At 48.9% G+C, this 24,040-nt stretch overlaps 9 protein-coding genes across 9 annotated transcripts; 5 read left to right on the forward strand and 4 right to left on the reverse strand.

The window, feature by feature from the left end:
- Positions 1-846: 846 nt before the first annotated feature.
- Positions 847-3,045, reverse strand: TRUGW13939_07156 (uncharacterized protein; the record flags this gene model as incomplete). Its single annotated transcript, XM_035490298.1, has 2 exons — positions 847-2,534; positions 2,601-3,045. 2 exons carry the CDS (start codon positions 3,043-3,045, stop codon positions 847-849), a joined length of 2,133 nt encoding a protein of 710 aa, XP_035346191.1.
- A 3,539-nt stretch (positions 3,046-6,584) lies between these two features.
- Positions 6,585-10,431, forward strand: TRUGW13939_07157 (uncharacterized protein; the record flags this gene model as incomplete). Its single annotated transcript, XM_035490299.1, has 5 exons — positions 6,585-8,433; positions 8,495-9,495; positions 9,574-9,935; positions 10,013-10,167; positions 10,217-10,431. The coding sequence occupies 5 exons, from the start codon at positions 6,585-6,587 to the stop codon at positions 10,429-10,431; spliced, it is 3,582 nt and encodes a 1,193-aa protein (XP_035346192.1).
- Positions 10,432-11,136: 705 nt separating this feature from the next.
- Positions 11,137-12,063, forward strand: TRUGW13939_07158 (uncharacterized protein; the record flags this gene model as incomplete). Its single annotated transcript, XM_035490300.1, has 3 exons — positions 11,137-11,174; positions 11,251-11,362; positions 11,425-12,063. 3 exons carry the CDS (start codon positions 11,137-11,139, stop codon positions 12,061-12,063), a joined length of 789 nt encoding a protein of 262 aa, XP_035346193.1.
- A 171-nt stretch (positions 12,064-12,234) lies between these two features.
- TRUGW13939_07159 (uncharacterized protein) lies at positions 12,235-14,902 on the reverse strand (the record flags this gene model as incomplete). Its single annotated transcript, XM_035490301.1, has 5 exons — positions 12,235-12,919; positions 12,975-13,046; positions 13,823-14,319; positions 14,387-14,748; positions 14,809-14,902. The coding sequence occupies 5 exons, from the start codon at positions 14,900-14,902 to the stop codon at positions 12,235-12,237; spliced, it is 1,710 nt and encodes a 569-aa protein (XP_035346194.1).
- A 397-nt stretch (positions 14,903-15,299) lies between these two features.
- On the forward strand, positions 15,300-15,845 carry TRUGW13939_07160 (uncharacterized protein; the record flags this gene model as incomplete). Its single annotated transcript, XM_035490302.1, has 3 exons — positions 15,300-15,341; positions 15,405-15,618; positions 15,712-15,845. 3 exons carry the CDS (start codon positions 15,300-15,302, stop codon positions 15,843-15,845), a joined length of 390 nt encoding a protein of 129 aa, XP_035346195.1.
- A 416-nt stretch (positions 15,846-16,261) lies between these two features.
- TRUGW13939_07161 (uncharacterized protein) lies at positions 16,262-17,885 on the forward strand (the record flags this gene model as incomplete). The annotated part of the gene is made up of 2 exons (XM_035490303.1): positions 16,262-16,307; positions 16,387-17,885. The coding sequence occupies 2 exons, from the start codon at positions 16,262-16,264 to the stop codon at positions 17,883-17,885; spliced, it is 1,545 nt and encodes a 514-aa protein (XP_035346196.1).
- Positions 17,886-18,276: 391 nt separating this feature from the next.
- TRUGW13939_07162 (uncharacterized protein) lies at positions 18,277-18,999 on the reverse strand (the record flags this gene model as incomplete). Its single annotated transcript, XM_035490304.1, has 4 exons — positions 18,277-18,340; positions 18,394-18,491; positions 18,556-18,816; positions 18,904-18,999. 4 exons carry the CDS (start codon positions 18,997-18,999, stop codon positions 18,277-18,279), a joined length of 519 nt encoding a protein of 172 aa, XP_035346197.1.
- Positions 19,000-19,526: 527 nt separating this feature from the next.
- On the reverse strand, positions 19,527-20,235 carry TRUGW13939_07163 (uncharacterized protein; the record flags this gene model as incomplete). Its single annotated transcript, XM_035490305.1, has 2 exons — positions 19,527-19,763; positions 19,831-20,235. The coding sequence occupies 2 exons, from the start codon at positions 20,233-20,235 to the stop codon at positions 19,527-19,529; spliced, it is 642 nt and encodes a 213-aa protein (XP_035346198.1).
- Positions 20,236-21,729: 1,494 nt separating this feature from the next.
- Positions 21,730-23,532, forward strand: TRUGW13939_07164 (actin; the record flags this gene model as incomplete). The annotated part of the gene is made up of 6 exons (XM_035490306.1): positions 21,730-21,736; positions 21,902-21,932; positions 22,115-22,170; positions 22,330-22,360; positions 22,470-23,241; positions 23,302-23,532. The coding sequence occupies 6 exons, from the start codon at positions 21,730-21,732 to the stop codon at positions 23,530-23,532; spliced, it is 1,128 nt and encodes a 375-aa protein (XP_035346199.1).
- Between the last annotated feature and the right edge of the window lie 508 nt (positions 23,533-24,040).

Raw genomic sequence — 24,040 nt, forward strand, 5'->3', positions numbered from 1 at the left:
TTGGCATTATCGTTGCTACGCCGAGTATCGGCCGATATCGGTTCGGGGTTCCAAATGTCTGCCTGCATATTACCATTTGCGCGGTGAGCCTGTGGCCCACCCTGCTCTGAGTCACACGGATACAACCATGAGCTGTCAGCACGCTACAGCCAACATGTGACCACATGTAAGCAAGCTCCGGCTGCACCGCGTGAATAGCTGCCTATGCTGAGCTGCCTATGGTGGGGCAAGAGAGCCTATCGAAGTGGAAGAAAATAGTAGAATAGATATTATCATTCCAGTGGCTTACTGCCTAGTATATACATCGTTCCAACTGATTGTGCAAAAGAACGTGATGACCATACCCTACTTTTGAATCCAGGAATGCGTAGGATTGAAAAAAAAAAGACACGAAAGAAATTGGACCAGACTGTACTCCTTGAAATGCCTGCTCAGTTTCGCCTTGCCAGCATAGGATATCCCCATAAATGAACCGTAGCAGAAATACAGAATCCCATCCGTGCCCACCGCACTCCAAGTCAATATGACGCAAAAACAAAAATAAAGAAAAGGGCGATATGATCGATATGACAAAATAAACATATGCAAAGTAGATGTGAAAACGGACATGTATACATCTTACATGATGTGGAAAGATCGAATCTTCCACATCGTCAATACACTAGCAACGGCAGTCAAGTCACTAGGATCTTTCTCGGAAACCACAGGGTATATGTACAGACGTAGGTTTCGTAAAGAATGCTCACGCATTCTATGAATATATTCTTCAGTATAAAGAATATACTCTTTAAAAAAAAAAAGTATCATGATTGTATGTGAACAATCAAACAGTATAGCTCAAAAGCTTTACTGTTCTGCGTATGCTGTCTGGCCAGGGCGAACAAATCGGCTACGGGCTTCAGCGCTGCAGCATGCTCGCTTGATGCCGCCATTTGGTATAGCGACAGGAATCGGGAGCTTCATCGAGCTCAAGCCACAGCCAAATGGCTGTTGCAAGCTCTTGGCTTCAGGAAGCAGAAAAGAATTCGCCATCTGGCTGTCAGGTAGCACCATCTGTTCGTCACGACCCGTCGTCATCATTTGGCGGACGTTGTTTTGAAGAATCTGATCCTCCGAGTATGTCCTGCCCCGTTTCCTGCACCGTGTCGTTTCACCGACTTTCTGCGGTGCAGGCTGGACTGGTGGCATAGCGCCAGACAGTTCACACAGACCCTGTGCGGCCTCGTGCGCAGTCATATCAACAGGCGTGTTGATAGAGAAATTGGAGAGGTCAGGAACTGATCCGCAAGATCCAGCATCGGCTTCGGGCGATTGGTAAACACCCACCAATGACATCTCATCAATCGGTGACTGAATCGCCAGGTTCTTCCGGCTTTCCTTGAGTGATTTCGCAGCGCAGCGTCGAGTCGCCGCAACGGCCATTCTAAGCCGTGTGGGCGCGCAAGTCGCGGACGCACAAGACGAAATCGAGGAAGACCTCGAAGAACGAGACGAGATTGTCGAGACATCAGAGATCATTGACTCGGGCGATGAAGCAGACGAAGTTGATCGCGCGAGGGAGGAGCGACGAGTCAAGATCGGGAATCCATCCGCGCATGCAGGCTTGCTGCATGGACGCGGGTCCAGGGCGAGGCGGGCGATGCCCAGGCTCTGGGCCTGTGACATCACCGTGCCTATCGAAGGTCGCCTAGAACAAATACCACCGGCACTCACAGCAGGAGTAGAGGCAGTACTAGATTGAGGTGTTAACTGGGGCGTAGGGAGAAGTCCAAGCTTTTGAAGTGTTGGCAACGTTGGGTTCGAGGAATCTATGCGAGGAGTAGGCTCAAGTGTCAAAGGAGGGTTGCTGCGGGGACATGGTGGCTTCGGCTCGCTCGAGGCGGTTGGGGGAACAACGCTGGCATCCCATCCGGTGCACCGTTGGGGTGAGGGAAGGTCAACCAACGTGTCCATCGCAACGGAGCTACGAGGGCTTGAGACATCGACGGGGATGGTGTCGAGATCCGGCGTTAGTTTAGACACAACTGTCCGCCAGCAGTCTTCTGACGGGTGAGACGTGGCTGGGCCAGGGGTGTATTTCAGGACAATATCCGTCCATCGATGATAAATGGCTTCGGGGACGTGAAGCTTCCAGTCAACAGCTTGTAGGAACATCATTTCGTTTTGGTTGATTTCACAGGTCTTGAGACCGGAAATCTTGCTCCAAGCACGGGCCGAGTAGTTTCGGTCTTGCAGGTATTTCGACGCAAGAATCAAAGCGGCGAGGAACATACGGCGGCCACATTGCATTGCTCGAGGCACAGACCGATCACAGGGCTGCTCCATGGTAAAATCATGGTTGGGTACGTGAGGGCGAATCTTGATCAGATAATACAGGGCGACCTGTAGGGTACTATAGCTAGTACGAGATCTCCGTAGAGTTTCTTGAATGAAATGGCGAAGAGGCAAGACACCCTTACAGCCAAGTGAAGAATCACTCCGAAGAGCAACGACCGATAGCGGCCAAATTGTCTCAACAATCTGTGAGGCAGAGTCTTGCAAAAAGAAAAAGTCTTAGCGCTGGGGGAGGGATTTTGGTAACAGAAAATTTCAAGACTTACCAACAAGATTGTCGACGAAAGAAACCTTTCGTTCGCACTGGCGAACGAGGGGGGGTGGGAGTCGGGAGCATGTGGCCGAAGGACCATTTGACGAGACAGCCGAGCTTCCGGTGCGTCGAGGGTGCTTTCGCAACTCGGCGGGCAGGGCAGCATCGGTGGCTTTCGAGGGACATCCTCTCAGGCCAGCAGGCAAACAGTGAGAGGCATTTTCAGAATGGGAGGGCAAACCTCGGGCAGAAGATTCTTCATTCTCCCAGATGACGTCGGCAGCGCTCGTTGTTGACGAGGCAATCGAGCTCTGAGAAGAGATGCCGTCCAAGGAAAAGATAGAGGAAGAGGAAGACGAAGCAGACGACCCGGTAGAGGTCGAATACGGGTGAACAATGGTCGTCTTCTGTTGACCTGGGTCTGAAATACTCAAACCCAAGACGTCCATTCCCGTCATATTCAGTAGCAAGCTTGTTATTGGCGTAGACTAACAAAAGTCTTTAGGGCAAGAAACTGAATGGGGAACAGGCGATGTGGAACCGTGGGATACAACTAAACCGTTTCGCAAATAACCAGGTAGGGAAACCGAGAGACAACCGTCTTTATGATTAAGGCGACGGTGGGCCTTGAGCAGTTTGGTTCTCCAGCGTTCTTGAATGAAAAACCGGACTTAGATAGTTCAATATCGAGATATCAAAGCAAAAGTAGTAAGAGTGGTTTGGTGTTCAAGAGGACAAAAAACGGGAGGGCACCAAAGATGCGATGCAATCAACGATAGGCCAACCGATCGCGGTCTAGACACCTTCGCGTAGATCAAGCGTGTCTGTAGGCAAACAGAAACGCTGCTGTTTACTCTTAGCGGGACTCGAGAGAAGAGTAGCCGCTTAAATGCAAACAACAACCTGAGTGGACTTGGATAGATCTGACGGGGAAGTTTCAAAGACACGGACGATCGGTACGGCGGAACGTTCAACAGCAGGGTACATTTTGGAAAGCGAGGATTATATATTAAAAGGATCGAGGTAGACGGCGACTGTTTAGCAAACAGGCAGCATTCCCAAAGGGGCAACTGGCGCTTGTCAAGGCAGTCAACGGTCTACAAGACCACGGTGGTTGGTTGTTTGGATGAATGAACACAAGCGCGCACACACGTGAGCTAAAAGGCCGCGGGTGGTGAGTCAGTGATCAATAATATGAATGGAGCACAAAGTGAATAGCAAATAATAAGTGTGGCAAATGGGTTTTGGATTGTTGGTGACGGAGCAGCAGACCGAACACGCGCTGCCAGGTACGAGGGCGGATACGAGGAACAACGCCGGCGGCTAGCAAGAAGTAGAGATCGATCGAGTCACAACAAGGCAAGACACAAAATGACACGGCAACAGGCAACGATGACAAAAATGCAACAAGAGTGAATCACTCACCTGATTCTTAAGCAAACAGCTGAGTGGCGAGTGGCGCGGTGCCTAGAATGGGGCCCCGGAGAAACAGGGAAGCGGCCAGGTACCAGAGGCAAGATATACAGGCGGATCAAGCAAGAGCGGAGCGGAGAGGAGAGGAGAGGAGATTGAAAAAATAATAATAAATAAATAATATAACAGTATTAGAGGAAGAAGGAGGAGGAGGGGGGAGAGAAGTCGGTCGGTCGCAGGCAAAGGAAGCGAAACGAGACTCTGGCCGACTTGGGACGACCCGGGGCGACGGGGAAGAGTAATATAGAGGCGGCGGGTGGAACGATGACTGGACAGTGTGTCAGTGGTCAGTGGTCAGTGGTCGGATTGCGCAGTGAGCACAAGCAGGCAGACAGGCAGCGCCCAAAGATAGACACACACAGCCAAGCCGATCCACGTCGATGACTGATCGGGGGGGAGGCAGGGAGGGAGGCGAAGTGGTGCCGATAGCGGGAAGCGCGAAAGTGCCACCGGGTGGGCTCACAGAAGGCTGGTCGCGGTCGGGCGGAGACGCCAAACCAGCAATAATGGATAATGGTTTGCCGCCTAGCCTGGCACGGGGGCAAAAAAAAAAAAAAAATGATTCACAAAGTTAGTCACATACCACAGAGAAAACGGTCAAAGACCAAGAGAAAAAAGGAGTCACAGCAGGCAGCAAAGGGGCCAAAGAGGCGCTGACTCTGAAGGGGGAAGACGGAGAGAAGAAAAAACACTCTTTGTCGAGGATTAAATTATTAAAGTCACGGGGCAGGCGGGCAAAAGTCCACACAGGGCAGGAGCGAGAGAAGTCGGTCGCTCTTGCCTTTCTATTATTGAAACTTGACAGGTTATGTCACTGCACAAACCAAACTCTCTGCAAACGGGTCCCGGAACGGCAGGAAAATTATGACAGTTTCTTCTTTTCTTATTCTTATTATTAGGTTCAGTCCTACGCAGTCTTACGCCGTAAAGCAAGCCCTGCTTATTATTATGCTGTGCTATATCCTATCCCCGTCCAAGATGCATAAAAAAAACTGGTGAGAAACGACGCCATGTAGCCATGTCGTGCATTGAATCGCAGCAGGCTGGCAGCCGGACAGCCAACCACGTTGCGGCATGCGCCCCACGCCCCCATGGTGGTACACCGCCTGGCAGTGGGCCAATCACAGCAGCGGCAATACTAATGACCATGTCCTGCTCGACCAGCTCTTGTTTACGATCGAATCATCTATTACCGGGTGGTTGGCCAGCTTACGCCCTGTCCAATATCGATATTATTATTATTAATATTTATTAATTATTAATTACTACGACTGAGCATTGCCTGATCCAACCGTCAGTCAGCCCACAAAGAAGAAAAGGGTGACTCACTTCGTTATTGCCACCGCCGAAATGATTCAGGCGCTCTCCCGCCTAACCACGAGCGTCCTAGCGGGCATTGCAGTCTAGCCGGATTAGGGCACTCACCGGGCGGGCAATTACGGGAGGCCAAAAAAGAGGCAGGAACCTTCCGTGCTTGTTCTCTGCCTGCCTGCCCCCGCCAATCACACGCCGTACAGCTGCTGCTGGCCCCACCCTGGACTCTTGTCAGCTGCCTATTGGCTAGATGCCCAGCCAAGCGGGTCAGCACAACTTTGGCAGACCCGCTTTACTTTGCACCCCCCCCTATTGGCGGATCCGTCAAGGCAGCCTGCCACTAGCAGTCTTAGCGCACTCTGTCGGCATACGATTCCCGCCCACACAGTAGTCACTGTATATTATTCTATATACCACACACCATCCTGCATCGTCCAACTCTCACCACTACCGAGAAGGTGAGATGTTCACTTTTGCACTTGTCAACACTCGTTAATCATCGAGTGTAGTTAGTGGACAAACAGCTCTCGGTTTAGCTGTGTATGATTCTATTTTCATGCCGTTGAATGGATAATTACTGATCATTAGTTACTTGCTATATCTCGTCCTGTAGACATGCACGTAGAGTACTCGGTCACGTGTCAGGCTGCTTGCCCTGCTGTGCCTTCCCTGTTGGGCGGTGTTGACATCTGCTCCATGTCGCGGTGGAATCAATCTCAAGCAACGCTCTTTCCGCTTCTTTAACTAGGAACAATCTCATTATCATTATTCTCTAGAACTTGCTGTGCCTGCGTCAACTTGATTTTGCTACACCAGTAGTCATTAGCCTTCTTAGCCCGGGCACTGTATGCGAGCGAGTGTTCCGACTACCGTGTTTTGACAAACGCAGTCTGTCCGTTTGTTCATCAGATCTCCCTGGCAACTGGGCAAACTTCACCGAAATCATCAACCTGGTGCTCTCAACAGCACCGCCGCTCTTTTTGGAAGCGAGAGCTGCAGCCCACTTCCGCCCATATATCCCATCTCAAAATTGGGACCTGCTCTCCAGTCCGATACTATCATCCAACTCATCATCATCATTCACTCATTCATTACCTTTGGCCTGTTCACTTCTTCAGCGATGCCACACTTTCTCTGATTCACACCAAATACCTCGAAGCCTGCCCTCACTGTCTCTTACGCTCTCTCGACATTGACATCTTTCTTCAAAATGGACATCTTTTGCCGTAATGTGCCTATCCATATCAAGAAACACCACTTGAAAAAGGAGCTCACCCCTATTCTCGCTGGCTTCGACATTCTGGCCTTTGAATGCCGTGTGCACGCAAATGGAGGCCATGCAACCATCACCATTTCAGATATTGACAAAGCTACTCGGTTTTTGACGAGATATCAACAAAAAAAGGGTACGCAAAAGAAGGGCCAGCAAAAACCCCCACACCAGCAGCTCATGATATTTGGAACAACCATCTTCGTCGAGGAGGGGAGGTACAAGCCAGATTCTTTTCTTCTATCCTCACTCCAAAACGAAGAGACCGAGCGTCGAAGCCGCCCACGTCGTCCAATATCTGTAAGCGGTGGCTCCGCTGTGCATGTCAAAAAGATTTTCCCTATCTTTTATTTGTCATGCGGTCGCTTTAATTTTTCAGACACCGGTCCTATCTTCATCGAGCGTTGGAAAATGGCAAGCAGTGGGCACGTCAAATTCGGCCTGACCAAGTTGACTGTCATCATAACTCAGGACATGTATAGCAATTTGAAACTCGATTTCAACTATTTGGCCTTTGACGATTGCATATACCTGGGCGACTCTAGGATGCCATCCATTACGTTTTCCTCATATAACTCTCCGCATATGTACAATGTGCCTTTTCCAGCTTTGCCGCCACATCCAAAAGCCGCTCGTTTCATGGCCAATCCCCGGCCTGCCGAGAAGAAAAAGACTAGGCTAGGCTTTCTTAACCCTGATCACAGAATGGTTGTGTCTTCCTGCTTTGTTTATCGTGTTGTACTCACAAATATATCCGACCTATCACTTATTCCCAGTCTCTCCAGAAACCGCAACATTCCCTCAATCGAGAGGTGGAATGACACGCTCTTCAATCCAGGTGTGCCTTATGCCACGCAACTACAGGGATTTCTCGTCACTCTCTCCGAGCAGCCCTTCTCTTTTATCATCAAATTTCAGCTTCAAATGCTCGTGTGGAATGGTGAACTTCCAATTATGACGGTCGTCCAGCTTTTTCCCTGCTTAAAAGAGCTTCTATCTCGACGTAAAGACGAGTATGTCGCCAAAATCATCAAAGAAATTCCCAGGAGACTAGTCCATCCAACACCTCACGCAGACATTGCCGATGTGGGATTGGACAGTATTGTCAAGATGCTACACGAAATCGAAGACTCTCATGCGCTCGACTATTTCAAGCCCGGGCATCCCGGCTATCTCCATCAGAATCAAGTCGAAATCCATAGAGCCAGTGTGACCCCCTCAGGCATATATCTTGACGGCCCGAATCCAGAAGCACAGAACCGTGTCTTGAGAAAGTACTCTGCATACAGTAGTTACTTTCTTCGTGTGAGATTCATTGAAGAGTCAGGAGATATGGTGATGTATGACATGTCGTCAAACCTGGATAAGATCTTCCAAGGCCGCTTCCGTGAAGTCTTGAGGGACGGTATCATTATTGCTGGCCGCCACTATGTCTTCCTTGGATTCTCCCATTCTTCTTTGAGGTCACGAACCTGTTGGTTTATGGCACCTTTCGAAGACCGCGGCGAGACCATCACAGTCAGCAAGCTGATTCCCAGGTTGGGGGATTTCAGCCACATCAGGTCACCCGCCAAACTTGCTGCAAGGCTAGGCCAGACCTTTTCCGACACGCTAACATCAATCCCCATAGAAAAGAAGGTGGTGAAAAAGCTCCCCGATGTGGAAAGGAATGGAAGGGTTTTCAGTGATGGCTGTGGAACTATTTCCAAAGAGATTCTCCGGAGGATTTACCGTGATTACCCCCGCCACGCAACAGTTTGCCCGACCGTCTTCCAAGTTCGATTTTCTGGTAAGATAACTCCAGGGTCTTATAGCAAGAAATACAACGTCAGCTAATAGTCCCCCTTTAGGTGCCAAAGGAATGCTGTCTCTGGATAGCTCCCTAAAAGGCAATAAGATTTTCCTACGAGACTCGATGATTAAATTCGAGGCTGGGCAAGATTCCAATATTGAGATCTGTGGCTCCGGAATTGAAAAACTTCCATGCTATTTGAATGCACCTCTAATCAAGATTCTAGAGGATCTCGGAGTTGCTCGAGACGTATTTCTTGAATTGCAACGAGAAGAAGTCGAGTCTCTTCGTGCAGTTGTTCAGTCTCCACGGCAAGTGGCAGGTTTCCTCGAACAGTCCCATATTTCAAAGTCAACACGCTTGCCATGGTTAGTCTCGGTCTTGAAAGGGTTGAACTTGCGTTACGTGCAAGATCCTTTTCTGAAGAGGACAATTGAGCTGGCCTTGGTTATGAAACTACGAGATCTCAAGTACAAAGCCAGAATTCGCATACCAAAGGCGGTTACGCTTTATGGCATCATGGATGAGACTGGTATCTTGAACGAAGGAGAGATATTTGTTCCTGTTATGAACGAGCGCTCTCGCAGGGAGGTTTTGGTTCGTAAAAATGTAATCATCACCCGGTCACCTGCGTTTCACCCGGGCGATGTGCAACTAGCAAATGCTGTGGACGTTCCTGAAGACTCTCCGCTTCGCCAACTACACAACTGTGTTGTTTTCAGTCAGAAGGGGTCTAGAGATCTTCCGAGTCAACTTAGTGGAGGTGACCTGGATGGCGATTTGTTCAACCTCATATATGACGATCGATTTCGACTCCAGCGAATCGAAAGCCCGGCAGACTACCCTCGGGTTGCCGGTGTTGTCCTCGATAGGCCGGTAACCATGGATGATATACAAGATTTCTTCATAACGTTCATGCAGCAAGATCAATTGGGCCGGATTGCCAACACTCATAAAGTCTTCGCAGATTGTCGTCCTGACGGGACACTCGACCCCGATTGCTTGACCCTTGCCCAACTACATTCTACAGCTGTCGACTTTTCAAAGACAGGCACACCGGTTGGTTATTCCTTTGATTTTATATCTCAACCAGACTACCTTTTTTTTTTCATAATGCGTGTGCTAACCTTGTACCAGGTCGATGTAACTAAAATTCCCCGGAACCCTCCTTATCGGCCAGACTTCATGGCGCCGGGGCCCCGTGTCCGTGTTGCCGAGAGCATCGAGGTACTCGAAAAAGAGGATAGGTACATGCAGGAAGATGAGGAAGACGACGAAGACGCCCGACCCCTCCTGCACTATTACAAGAGTTTACGTGTTCTGGGATTTCTATACCGGATGATTGATGAAAAAGAGTTTCTTCAAGATTTGCAAAAGGTCCCAGAGGCGCGTCAGCCAGCAGTTAATGTGCTCCAGCGTTTGTGGGAGTATATTGCGCGAGAGACGACAGGGTTTATTTGGGAGCACAACAAGGACCATGGGTATTATGTTAGGGACATGTAAGTTTTATAAAAAATAAAAATAAAATAAAAAAAAAACACAAGTATTGTCAACAGCTACTGACACATTTTCTTAGCTATGAGGACGGCCTTCAGGATATCATGTACTGCTATTCGGACTCGCCATGGAAGACTCCATTGACCGAGGAGGAAGTGTTCATTGGCAATATCATGGGAAGCAACCACAAGCAGACAACGCACCAGAAGGAGTCGTCAAGAACGATGAGAGAGGGTAAGTACTTCATTGCTAGCTTAGATTATGGTTGTTCTAACAGTACTAGCATACGACGAACTGGTCAAGTGGACCATGTCGTTGATCACAGGCAAAGGAACAGATAAAGGGCCAGAGTCACTGGAACTGTCCATTGCATGTTTCTGGGCGGCTTTGAATGATAAAAAAGGATCGTTTGTGCCTTCCCAGGGGAAACTGCACAGTTTTCCATGGATTGCGGCGATTGCTTGTATCCAAGAAGTAGATAGGTTAGTAACAGTTTGAGATGATTATCAACTAGTCAACTAGTAGTGGTGGCCATGAGCGGGGGTGGCTACAGCAGACGGATTTCGTTTTCATGTGTGACAAATGTTCAATATTCAAATACTAGAATGCTTCCATGTCGGTGTCACATGCATGTGTATGTTAACTAGTCACTGGTAATTTTACATGTGTACATGTAGTAGAACATTCAATGTACAACGTTGAATTTCAATGAATTGATGTTTTTGAAAAGTCCAGGGTACAACTATAACCTTTGAACGTGATTGCTCCCTGTTATATATATTGATGCTACTTAGAATGTATATGTAATCAAAATACTCATTAATATAAGGCTAACGAGATAGTTGTATGGTCACATATTAAATGTACTTCACACCACATTATGATCAATATTCAAGCTGACAATATCAAGAATCTTGAAGTTCCTAAGTTGTGGCATCTGTATTTCTGTACTAATGCGCCACAGTGAATCCGCAGATGTGGCTCCTCAGGTCTTGGCAGCCACACTTTGGCCCAAAGAGGACTGAAGCTTCCCTTAACCGCGTAGTCGCTCACTGCCTGCCCTGCCTGGACCTCGCCGATGATCTCTCATTATTATCTCATATCCAACACAACACAACTCCCAACAACAAACCCTTGTCCAAGAGACAATTTTCCTCTTGTCGATTTCATCTTGCATCAAGGGATTTCTGTCTTCAAAAAGCCATGTTCAGAAACAATTACGATAACGATTCGGTGACCTTGTAAGCGCTCTGAGAGCAAGCTATCCCCCGAAGCTTTCCCCATCATGTGGCTGATGTTTTTGTGATTTTGCTTCAGCTCTCCGCAAGGTCGGATTTTCCAAGTCGAATATGCACAAGAAGCAGTCAAGCAGGGCTCTGTGGTGGTGGGGCTCGTGAGCAAAACACACGCGGTCCTCGTTGGACTGAAGGTGAATCAACCATGAAGTGAACTTTTTCTTATTTTATCTAAAACGTCTTTTTTGTCGTCTAGCGCAATGCAGAGGAACTGTCGTCGTACCAGAAAAAAGTGATCGAAATCGACTCGCACATGGGCATTGCCATTGCCGGGCTGTCATCGGACGCCCGTGTCCTCTCCAACTTCATGAAGCAGCAGTCCCTCGGATCACGAATGACCTACGGCCGCGCGATCCCACTGGACCGAATCGTGACGCAAATCGGCGATCGCGCGCAGACAAACACGCAGCACTACGGCAAGCGGCCTTACGGTGTTGGATTGCTCGTTGCGGGCGTGGACGATGCCGGCCCTCATCTGTTTGAGTTTCAGCCATCGGGACTAACCCATGAAATGCTTGCCTGTGCGATTGGTGCACGGTCGCAGATGGCTCGTACATATTTAGAGAGGAACCTGGATGAGTTCCCCGAGAGCAGCCGGGATGAGCTGATCAACCACGGGCTCAAGGCACTGCGGGAAACGCTTTCTCAGGACAAGGAGCTTACGGTTGAGAATACCAGTGTCGGTATTGTCGGGCTTGCTCCCAAGGACTCCAAGGCTAGAATCGAGACTTTTAAGCTTTATGATGGCCAGAGCGTTGGTCCCCTGCTGGAAGCTTTGGATGGAGCCACAGAGGGTGGCGAGGAAGAAGGAGAGATGGAGGTGGACACGCAGTAGTTTTGAGCTCTTCTCATTCACATAGATTTCATAAAAAATCTTAATTGTGGAATTCTTACGCCATCACGTTTTGTGTCATAAGGATATGTATTTTCAAGTCATTAATCTAGTAAGTACTATCTAGGGTAGTCAGAAACGGGAAAATCAGTCAAGTCTTTTTGACGAAGAGCATCACTCTTGTCCCCAAGTCAATTGAAAACGATCCACACTGGCCGTATACTCCCTCAGCTTGGGGAGGACATCCTTGACCTGCTGGACCTGAACAAGGATCTCGCCATTAGCCTGGCTGATAAACCCTTCCCTAACGGCATTCTGAATCCACTCAAGAACACCATCCCAGTATCCGTTGATATTGAGCAGGACAATGCCAACCGTGTGGATGCCCAACTGATTCCACGTAGTCATCTCCATCACTTCCTCGATTGTACCAAACCCACCAGCCAGCGAGACAAACCCAGAGCCCGGTCCACCTTCCAACACTTTTGTTGCCATGAGCCGTTTGCGAGTGTGCATGTCTGGAACAATGGTGGTAAGGCCGTACTCGGTCTCGTTGAGTTCGGTCCTCTTGTCGGTCTCCTGAACGGTGCGCTCGTGCGTTTTGCCTGCTCCTTCGTGCACTTTTCCGTCCTCTTGTTGCTGCTGCTGCTGCCCGTCTTTGAATTTGACGAGGGCTTTGGGAATGATTCCGTGCACGGCTTTTGGTCCGGAGAGGCGCACGAGTTCTCTGGCGACGGCGCCCATCAGACCGTGTGTACCACCGCCGTAGACGAGATGTACATTTTGTTCGTGAAAGGCTCGCGCCAGGGCGACGGCGGCTTCGAGGTGTGCTGGGTTATTGCCTCCGACAGAGCCGCAGCTTTGAGTTGGTTAGTTATGAGAACCGAGAAAAAGAAGAGAGGGGGGTTGCATACAATACGCAAACTACAGCTTGCTTGGTCTGTTGTCCTGTAGTGACCGTCATGTTTGCGATTTGTATCGTAGAACTAGAAGTTTGTGTTGATATGGGAAGTTGTGAAGAAAAGTTGAAGTTGTCAAAGTCGAGGTTTCAGAACTGGAGACGATCTTTGACAAGACTAAAAACAGGCAAGACCCTACTTCCTTTTAGAGTAGGAGCTACCAAGGTCCGGCGACGGTATTTGGAACAGTCCGGTATATCGAATCCGGATTCTTCCCAGAAAAAAAAAACACCGCTGGTTAGACCCATACATATTACGTTGATTACACACGTTTATCCTTTTATAACCGATGGGGTTGATCATTTGACCCGTATTGAATTAACACCGCCTTTCTTTCTTCTTTTTTCGTACCGAGCTAGATCCTCTTATCTTTCGTGAATTGACAAATTTTTTCTTCATTCCAGTTAGTGTTGTTGGCCTTGAAAGGAGTGAGTCATACCTATCAGCTTGTGGCTTTATTAATAGATTTGGCGGGGCTCGGGCTATGTAGTATGCAGTTTGGACCCCGCATCAATGCATGCTACCGCCGATTCGAGCATTACGTAGTTTCATCGTTTGCATTCAGTAATACCTCACTTGGAGTCATGGTTTATAGCAGAAGCAAGGTATATATGCATGTCGCTGCTTGCTTCGTGATTTTGGACTTCCGCTTTTTGGCTGGGTATAAGATAGATAATAAAGAACATAGTTAAATAAAAGCATGGGCTTTACACGCCCGGGTATCATAAGGCAGTTGTCCTGTTCTATCAAAAAAAAAACATTATCAAAATTCGCGCCAAAAGGTCTAGCCAGGCCATCCCTACTCGCCGCCTTTTGCAGGAGTAGAGGATTCCGTCACGCTCGGAGTCCCCGTCTTTCTGGGAACTGCAGGCGCATGCATATTCGTTGTTGTCGTCGTTTTGGCCACTCGTCGAGCGGCCGTGGTACTCTCGTTGGCTTTCGATAGGATAAACGAGCCGGGCTCGCCGGACAAAGGCGTTTCATCCATAAACTCGTCGCCGTATCGCGAAAGGAGATTCATGGCCTCCATTAGATTTCGCGTATGCTGATATGATGTATCTTTGGCATTAGAGGTAGTGCTGGTAGTAGTCAAGAAAGTCTTTGCGGAGCTTTGAGAGTCTGGGACCGGAGTGAGTTCCTTGCTCTGTTGAGATGACTGCGAAGTTGTTGTGGTCGTTGTTTGAGGCGCATCTACTGCCTTAGGGCCCGGAGGCATGTAGACATGACCGTAGGAAGGAGTGAAGATCGGAAGAGGAGAGGCGACAGTGAGAAGTTTTGTTAGTGAAGTGACGGCAGAAAGCTGTTTGTCGAGATCAGTATTCATCGGTCTTAGAGCAGCTGACATGCGTGGAAATAAATAAACTCACTATGCGATTTCCAACAACACTTGAAACTGCAGGGGCCATATATACTGCATCACCGACAACATAGTATGTCGAAAGGACGACTACATCATCCTCCTTCCCCGGCCGCTTCTGTCTCAATTGTTTGCGTATCACCCAGATATTCGACGGTGTATGAGCAAACTCTGTATCGGACTGCGCCGCGTCTTGCAGAGGGTCATATGTGACCATAAACTCCAGTCCTTGCATTGTCTTGAGCCTGCCTTCAAACACCTCGCGTGTCTCCAAAAAGTGTCGCAAAGCTTCATTATAATTTGCTTGGATGGCGAGGGAGGCGTTGTTAGACGTGGCATCGAAGAAAGGCGATTCAGCAAAATAAAATATAACTTTTTCACACGCCCTTTATTAGTTGGGAATATGATTGTTAAAGCAATAGACTGGCGTACTGTTATTGGAGTGAAGGAATCCTCCCATCATTTGCACATGCTGGGGTGACCGCCAGAAGAGCTCCTCCAAATTGACATCTTGCGACTGATCCATTTTGGAATGCTGTTTTATCAATCAAGATCAGGCAAGACCTTTGCTTGTCACCATCAAGTACACCAAGAGAGTTGCTGAGGTCAAAAGGTGAATGATTCATTATCCAGCAGGAGGAAGCAGCGGTTTGTCTTGTTTGCAGGCCTAGCTCAGCGCCAAGCCTCAGGAACGTAGCATGCGCATTGCCGTAGGCATCGACCCCGTCGCATGCCTGCCACTTCAACGTCATTTCCATTTAACTTGCGATAACCTCGAAAAAGCGATTCGCCACGGGACATACGTATATACTGCAGGCGCTTCTGGGCCCCTCAGCCTCCGACCCTCCAAGTAACGCAGACCTGGGCGTTGTTCGAGCTTAACCTCCGCATCACCGCTGGACACAACCGGCGATAACCTCAACATGGCTACGCAAGGCTTGCGCACGATAATCGCTCTGTCATTTGTATGTTTATACTCGCCTTGGACTGAAGTTTAAGGAGCGGAAAGACTGACTTGTTGGTTATAGATCTTGGCGATCGGCTTCCTCCTCGTCATCCTATCTGCAGCTCTATGGCACAACTTCCTTCCTTTGATTGTCGTTGCAACATATATAATCGCGCCTCTACCGAACTGGATCTGCAGTCAGTGCGGTAACCCCGATGACTTTATTGAAAGCTCCGGAAGTGCCGTGGTCGACTTTGGTCGGTTCTTGACTGCGTTCCTGGTGCTTATGGGAATAGGTACGTTTGCGAGAGTAAACACGGCCAACCTCGGGCGGTGTTTTTCTTTTGAATAAAATAAGATCGAATATGCATGTGCTAACTGTGAAATAGCGCTTCCCACCGTTCTCGCTCACAGTGGTGCCATTGAGGTGCCCGCAATGGTCATGTCGATCCTCGGTGGTTTGCTCATCTACGGCACCATCATCAGTTTCAGCATGTTTTTCAGGGAACAAGAGGAATTCTAAGGCGAATGTACGAGCATGGGGAGCTGATCGCTAGTAATACTATTTTTCCGTTCAAGTTATCGGCAAGACGTTTCAAGTTGATAGCATTTGCGATGAGCCTGTTTGTTTAATGACTTATTCCGAGCGCGTCTCGTTCTTTTTTTTTTTTGATTTAATTCTTACCTTGATCGATTCATGTACTATATGATGGAAAGGAATTATTGAGAAATCATAATACTCGCTAAAGATAGTGAATAGACTCCGAATTATGTTCCAATTGTTAAATGACCCACGTGATCTGGCGTATAGACCGACGCGCGTGGGATGGGGAGAACCCTACCGAGTATCAACGCCCCGATTTCAACAAAACACCCAGCAAACTGGATAAATTAAGTCGCCATGCGGTAACTAATGAAACACTCATTTTCAAAGAAAAGATGGACTTGTGGTCGGGGAGCATCCCCACCGGCTCCTTTGATCTGAGTATGTGCCCAGACGCGTTGTCGCGCGGAGCACCACCCGTCCCATATTGATTCCACTGCTGACGATCGAAACTTTTCAGATATCAAACTCGTCAACGCAACTCCAAAACGAGACCATACTATCCCGCCAAAGTCTAGACTGTCGTTCCATAGCTTTGTCAACCCGGCACTAATCCCACTTTATGCGCGCGCAGGACCAAGCGTCGAGGTTCATACAGCCAATGTCGAAAGTGCAGAATGGCTGAAGACGAGGCTACTGGGCAGCTTATGGCTGGAAGAATGGGGTGACGATCAAGAAGAAGAAATGGAGCGAGCAGCTGTTGAAATCCAGTGTCCCGTGGCTCTGCTCTTGACAGTGGGTTCTTCGCAAACTAGCGATGTTTCACACACCAGCACCAACAACGTTTCGGATCTGCTCGTCTATGGTATTTTGACGGCCTCAAACTCGGATCAGAATCCGCTGCCTTCTCCTTCCGACTCAGCCTCTGGCGATGGGAGGGATCAACTTGTCGAGCCAAGAAGACGAGAGTTACGAATATATGCCGCTCCGCTGGCGACATCGTACGTGCAAAAGGCGCAGGACCTGCCCTCGCCGCCGTCAAGTCCCATTGAAGGGGAAAACAGCAGATCATGCGGTGAGGACGGACTTGTTGCACAATTTCTTCCGGACCTGCGCTCGCCAACTCCGAAGCGGAAAAGAATGCTGTCAATTTTCGAAACTGCCGCACAGCATCATCGGCGCGTACGGCAGTATGGCGGACAAGCGGTGGCGCAGATGATGGCCACGAAATCGCAGACTCACCAGACCCAACCCTTGAAAATCAAACGTGAACCAACCGACGACGGCAGCAGCAACAACAACAATAAGTCTGGTCTGGATAGACTTGGCGGGTTGCGTAGAGCTCGCTCGCTATCTATTGGCGGTAATCAACTCGCCAGACTCGACAACACGCGTGTTGCTGCCGATGAAAGCCGGCCTAGCTCATCAAGAGGACTACAGCAGCAAACCCGTCGCATGATAAGTAAGAACGACGGCGGGTCGCATTCATTCCACGAATTCGAACGCAGCCGATCTATCGCGCCAACCTCTAACCTGGCGTCTTATAATGAAGCAGCAACAGCATTGTCGTCTTCGTCCCCCAAGACCGGAGAGATGCTTGTTGCAAGCAACAAAGATGTGATTACACGCAGCATCTTGACCGGCATGCGGTTGTATGGATATCACCGAAAACCTAATCGTGCCGCCTCTAAACCTGCGCCTTTTGTGAATAACAGCGACCTAGACGGAATCGGCGAAGACGGTGCTATAACGCCTACAATGACAGAAGACTGCTCCAGGCAATCCGTCACCGACGAAGACGACTTTAAAGCAATGTACCACGCAACATACAAAGCCGCCACCTTTGCGCTTCGACATTACTTAAAGACTGACACTATTTTAAATAGTGACGACAGCAGGGATTCCGCCAGAGGAATGCAAAAAACAGGGCCGGCTGTTCTCTCTAGAGATACCGCGACGAATGTGATTGATGAAATTCTCAAGCTGTTTTGCGATGACCAGCTCAGACCGGCTGGGTGAAGAGATTTCTGAAAGATTTATGATTGATGATGACATGATCTATCGAATGTATATACCACTTATAGTAGTTACTGTACATAAAGTAAAACGTTTACATGCCTGTGGGGTTTCACGGGCTATACGAGCTAGATTAATCTAGTAAAAGTGATGTTCATTGATTATCATACAAAGTAAAAGGAAATACCCTGTACTGTAAAAGTAATCGCTCAAGTCAAGATCTCACCGAATAACGTAATGGCGAAGCTATGAGCATTGCATATCTTTCCCATGTTAAATACATAGCTAAAAGTCCCAAACGCCACGCGTAGAAAATGATAATAAAGAATATTCGCGGATGAAAAGAGTCCCGAGGACAAATTACTAATTGCTACGTGGGTTGCAGCAGTACATCCTATAGAGCCAGGTTGTAGGTATAGTCATCCTCGAGGTTTTGCGATATCCACAGTACAACCGTGCTGAAAAAGTATTAGCACAAGTGCTTTGAATATAATAAAGTAAAAGGACATACCTTAGCATGACAAGGCTGTTTGCAATCACGTTTGCGATGCCAAAGTACGTTGTCTGCAAAGGGTAGTTGTTCATCACATATTTCAGAACCAGCACCGTCTATCGAAATTTACTGTATTAGCTTCGCCTATGTGTATGGATATGTATGTGTGTATAGACTTACCACACTCCCAGCCAACCCCCCCGCAAGCAGCGCAAACCCAAGGAACAGCACGAAACGAGCCTTCCATGCCACTCCGCCGCCACTATAACTAAAGCTGTCGGCGCTCAGGCGCGCCTTCTCGATCGAGTTGATCACAAGCATGCCCAGCGCAGAGCAGATGCCGGGAATCCAGTCGACGAATTTGACATGCACTTTGGAGCCGTTCTTGGGGCTCATCGAGAATGCGGCGGCATCGACGAGGAAGAAGAAGCCGATCGAGAACTGGTACCGAATAGTGTTAGTATGTATACACCATGGCAAGAGCGTCTAATGAATAAACCGAGAGAGAGGGATCAAGAGAAAACGTACCAGCGCACCAGAGGTGTAGACGCCCGTGGTGCGGATCGCAGAATTATTGAGCCACTCGGGCTTGGAAAATCGCCAAAGGCGGCTCTCGGATTCCATCGTGCCGGTATTTATTATGAACGTGGTCGGTCGGAAATATCGTTTATTTGCGCGTGCTCAAAGCGAGTTGGTTGTTCATGGTCGACAGCTCGAGGTGATGATGATGTCGGAAGCCTAAAGGGAAGCTAGAATCTTACATAATCCAATCTAGCCAATGATACTACTCCCATGTACTACTACCTTGTCATGCGCAAGAGACAAACTACAAGTCCACAAAATTATAGCAATTATTGAATGTTGAATGGCAACTGGTGTTTATTTTCAGTCCCGTCAGTTTCGGCTGACTGGAAAATGTTGGTCGCAACTGCAGTGCGACTTCAAACTAGAACTAGTTGTACGTTTTCTGACCGTGTAGACCCCGCTCTCTACACTGGCATTCAGAAAACTGCCACAAGGAATAGGCCAAAAGCCTGCGAGATCCGTCATCGAATCAAGCAGAGCCATCCTTGTGCATTGGGCGCATCGCATAAAGAAATGCGTGGCGAGCCACTCTTGGGTTATCATTTTTCACATCCCGCAACGCAGCTTCATGAAGGCGCGTTTCTCAGTTTTTCCATAATCGCATCAATCGCAGCCATGTCCCCCGAATCGACGGTCTCTGCTGGTTTAAAATCCGCCGGCAGGTGTAACAGTACTTCATTCATGTTGGGTTGGTAATTGCGGACGGCAGATGAAAGGGCATAGATGGCTTTCCGGCGAACTTTGCTGTCCGAGTCGGTAGTCGCAAGAGATACTAAAGTAGGGAGAGCATTCATGACAAGCACCTGTATTGCGGTATAGGTTAGCACAACTGAAACACTGCATGTAGATTTTACAGAAAAGTTGCCATACCTTGTCTTGGGCTTTTTCATTGTTTTGCGCTGCAGTTCCAATGCACCATGCAGCCATGCGCCTCATGTCGGCTTCTTTGTGTCCCAAAAGGCCAACAAGAGGCGTCCATAGGCCAAGAGGCTCCATATTGTTGGCATTGTCTATGGTTTCGACCAGCTGTTCGAAGTTGTCAAACGCAACCATCTTGTTGTCCAGGTCGAGTTCGTCCGAAAGCAAGGCAGCCATGGATTCCCTCATGAGATCGGCATCGGATGGGCCGCCCATTAACGCTTTCAAAGCATCCTCATTCAGACCGCGCGTCGTCGGCGGCGGCACTATTGAAGGATCGCTGGGATCTGTTGGCTGCCTGGAGGCACCGGAATTCTCGACGCCCCATTTGAGCAGTTCGTTCAAGCCGCGGTCCATGCTTTAAAAAATTAATATATGGTTGAGGCAGTAGTTGAACGCAGTCGAGTAATTTGATAATCGAGTAATTGGTGATCGAGAGTGTGTAGAAGCGGGGTGTGGTGGACTGCGGTATAAAAGTAAAAAAAATGAAGTCATTCCTCGAGCCTTCTCGAGCCTACGCCCACCTTCCATGGGCTTCGGCCAATCGGATGCGGCGAACAGCTAAACACCATGCTTATTATTGGTATGCGACGATCGAATGAAATCGATTCAACAATAATATTATTATTAGTAGAATAATAGAATAAAAATGTTAATGTTAATGTTTGTGATTTTCAGGATAGAAAAACAGACAGCTGGTCGAGTGGACGAGATGTTGTTCATTTAAGAGCCTGCTAAATTAAATAAAGCACAAGAACTACACAGGTAAATCCAGCCAGTCATGAGCATGCAACGAGTTAAAAATTTTACGATTATTATTACATGGCATCGAGCACTACATGATACCATTTCGAGCCTTGACCCCGCAGGACTCTAGCCCCAACTCTGTGCATGGCTGAAAGAACCTTGGCAAAATGGCGGTAAGCGTTGCCACGAACCTAAGACTGGTCTCGCTAAGACCTAGGACCTAGAATAGAGGCCAAGATGGGCATCATCTTTCCAGCTTCATGCCGCCAAAAAAAAAAAAAAGGCCGGCTGCCTGAAGCTATTCAACTCCAGGTCCGCGCGGCGTCTGTTGACCGTGCCGTCAGCAGCACCAGCGGAAGCTCTCTTTTTGTAGGCAGCGAGATATCAGTAATGGATTCTTCGTCGTCTTGCCTCTTGCGGCGTCATCACAGGGCTGTTTGCCACCACCGACCCAGCGTGGAACAATAGTTCGGACTCGTGACTGGGTGCTACAGTTTCAGATATGTGTATGCCTGGCCGACCAGCGGCTCCACGCCTGGATACCGACAAAACAATGAACTCTTTTTTTCTGGATGTCTTCGAGCTGGGAACATGTTATGAATCTTGATTAGCGGGCAGCTGTCCCACAACGGGCTGTGCAGGGACAGTGTCGAGGCCCCAGCCTAGCTGAACTAGTTCCAGTTAGCTAACCGGCAGGCTCAACAGAGAGGAAATCGCAGGAATCCGGCCGCATGGAGATACCAGGAGGATAAATTCGTAGCGGTAGTTGTCCGGTGGGCTGGATGCATGAGAGAGCGTGCGTGTTGCTGTCGCTGTGTTGTAAAGTGTGTGTGTGTTGTGGTGTCGGTCTGCATGATTATTGTTATTACTGCCTGCCACCGCCCACCGCCCGCCAGCCCCGACTCCTTTAGCCCAAGCAGGTGCAAACACACTCGACCCAGCTCCACTGCCGCTTCGCTTCCCACTTCTTCCCTTATCATCCACTCCCTGACTTGAGTGTCTCTCTATATCCACCCTCCGCCATCTCCCCAACTCTCTCCCTCGTCCCTCGTCGTATATTTTCTTTTCTCTCTTCACCTTTCGCTTCATCACACAATCGTCACCATGGAAGGTATGTCGCTGCCAGCCCGCCCTGGTCCCCCCTCCGCCCATCCCCCCTCTCCCCCGTTCATGACACCTCAGCGGCTTCGCTCGCCCACACAACCCCCAACGCCACCCTCCCTTGCGCAAATCCCTATTGCTGTCATCCATGCTAATTCTTCTCCTTGGTGAACAGAGGAAGTCGCCGCCCTCGTCATTGACAATGGGTATGTTTGCCCTGATTCCCTTTGGGGGGGGATGGACATATTCCCGAGCAAGAAAAAATAGGCTTGTTGCCTGCCAGCATCGAGCCACCATAGCGGGCGGCCGTCTGCTGCGGGCAACTCGTGTTTTCTGCACCACCCCACCACTGCTATCGTGAAATCGTTGACTGACTGGCTGTAATTAGTTCGGGTATGTGCAAGGCCGGTTTCGCCGGTGATGATGCGCCCCGAGCTGTGTTCCGTAAGTCCAACCCTCGTCCAAAATGTGCTGCCGAGGAACTCGAGCGATAGTCTCGGGCGACCCTTACGTCCTGGCTATCGCTCTCCCTCGTGCGAGCATGTGTGGTCAAAGAAACCCAAATTTTTTAAAAATAAACGTGGCATACTGACGGCTCCACAGCTTCCATTGTCGGTCGCCCCCGTCACCATGGGTAAGTTTTCCCGCCGTGCCTCGTGTGTGGCTGCAACTGTGCGAGGGAGGGCTTCAGATTCCCCTTCCTCGTGCGCTCGAGAAATTCGCCGCTGATCATCTGTATGCAGTATCATGATTGGTATGGGTCAAAAGGACTCCTACGTCGGTGATGAGGCACAGTCCAAGCGTGGTATCCTCACCTTGAGATACCCCATTGAGCACGGTGTCGTCACCAACTGGGATGACATGGAGAAGATCTGGCACCACACCTTCTACAACGAACTGCGTGTCGCTCCCGAAGAGCACCCCGTTCTCTTGACCGAAGCCCCCATCAACCCCAAGTCCAACCGAGAGAAGATGACCCAGATTGTCTTCGAGACCTTCAATGCTCCTGCCTTCTACGTCTCCATCCAGGCCGTTCTGTCCCTGTACGCCTCCGGTCGTACCACTGGTATCGTTCTTGACTCTGGTGATGGTGTGACCCACGTTGTCCCCATCTACGAGGGTTTCGCCCTTCCCCACGCCATCTCCCGTGTTGACATGGCTGGCCGTGATTTGACCGACTACCTCATGAAGATTCTCGCTGAGCGCGGTTACTCTTTCTCCACCACTGCCGAGCGTGAAATCGTTCGTGACATCAAGGAGAAGCTCTGCTACGTCGCTCTCGACTTTGAGCAGGAAATCCAGACCGCTTCCCAGAGCTCCAGCTTGGAGAAGTCTTACGAATTGCCCGACGGACAGGTCATCACCATCGGTAACGAGCGATTCCGTGCCCCCGAGGCTCTCTTCCAGCCCAGCGTTATCGGTCTGGAAAGCGGTGGTATCCACGTCACTACTTACAACTCCATCATCAAGTGTGATGTCGACGTTCGTAAGGATCTGTACGGAAACATTGTCATGGTAAGCTTTCAAATCCTCTTTCTTGGTGTAGAACATCGGAAATTAACTGTTGTTCTCTAGTCTGGTGGTACCACCATGTACCCAGGTATCTCCGACCGTATGCAAAAGGAGATCACTTCTCTTGCTCCTTCTTCGATGAAGATCAAGATCATTGCTCCTCCTGAGCGTAAATACTCCGTCTGGATCGGTGGTTCTATTCTCGCCTCTCTGTCCACCTTCCAACAGATGTGGATCTCGAAGCAGGAGTACGACGAGAGCGGTCCTTCCATTGTCCACCGCAAGTGCTTCTAAGGTATGCTTGCAACTTTTCTTTAAATAAAATAATAAAATCTAGACATTTATTCTGACTATTCTTCCTTTCAGCGCTTCGCCGATTGGTTGCTCGGCTGCTACTACCTTGTCTGTTCTTCTTACCTTGGTGTACGAAAATGTAACGCGGATGCGTTGGTGTCTGGTAGACCACGTGTTCGGTTTATGTGAGTGATAATGAGGCGTGGATGGGGTTTTGACAAACAGTACTGGAAATAGAGAAGGTTTTTAAAAAAAAAACGGGACGAAAGTTCTTTTCATATGGAACCCCTTTCTTGTAAGGACTGGTTGTTCTACACACCGAACCACTTAATTGATTATTCAGCTTCCCTTTTTTCTTTATTCATTTATTCATCTCTTTTTTTTGTTTTTTCTCTATGGAATCATACAAACGTTTCTTGTTGGAGCCGACAAACAAAAAAAGTTTCAGGGGCTATGTAGCTTAGTCGTTGCGTTGTGGCGAAGTGGAACATTTTTCAATTTCACGATT

This window comes from Talaromyces rugulosus, chromosome IV, assembly GCF_013368755.1.
Source record: "Talaromyces rugulosus chromosome IV, complete sequence".
Lineage (NCBI taxonomy): Eukaryota > Fungi > Ascomycota > Eurotiomycetes > Eurotiales > Trichocomaceae > Talaromyces > Talaromyces rugulosus.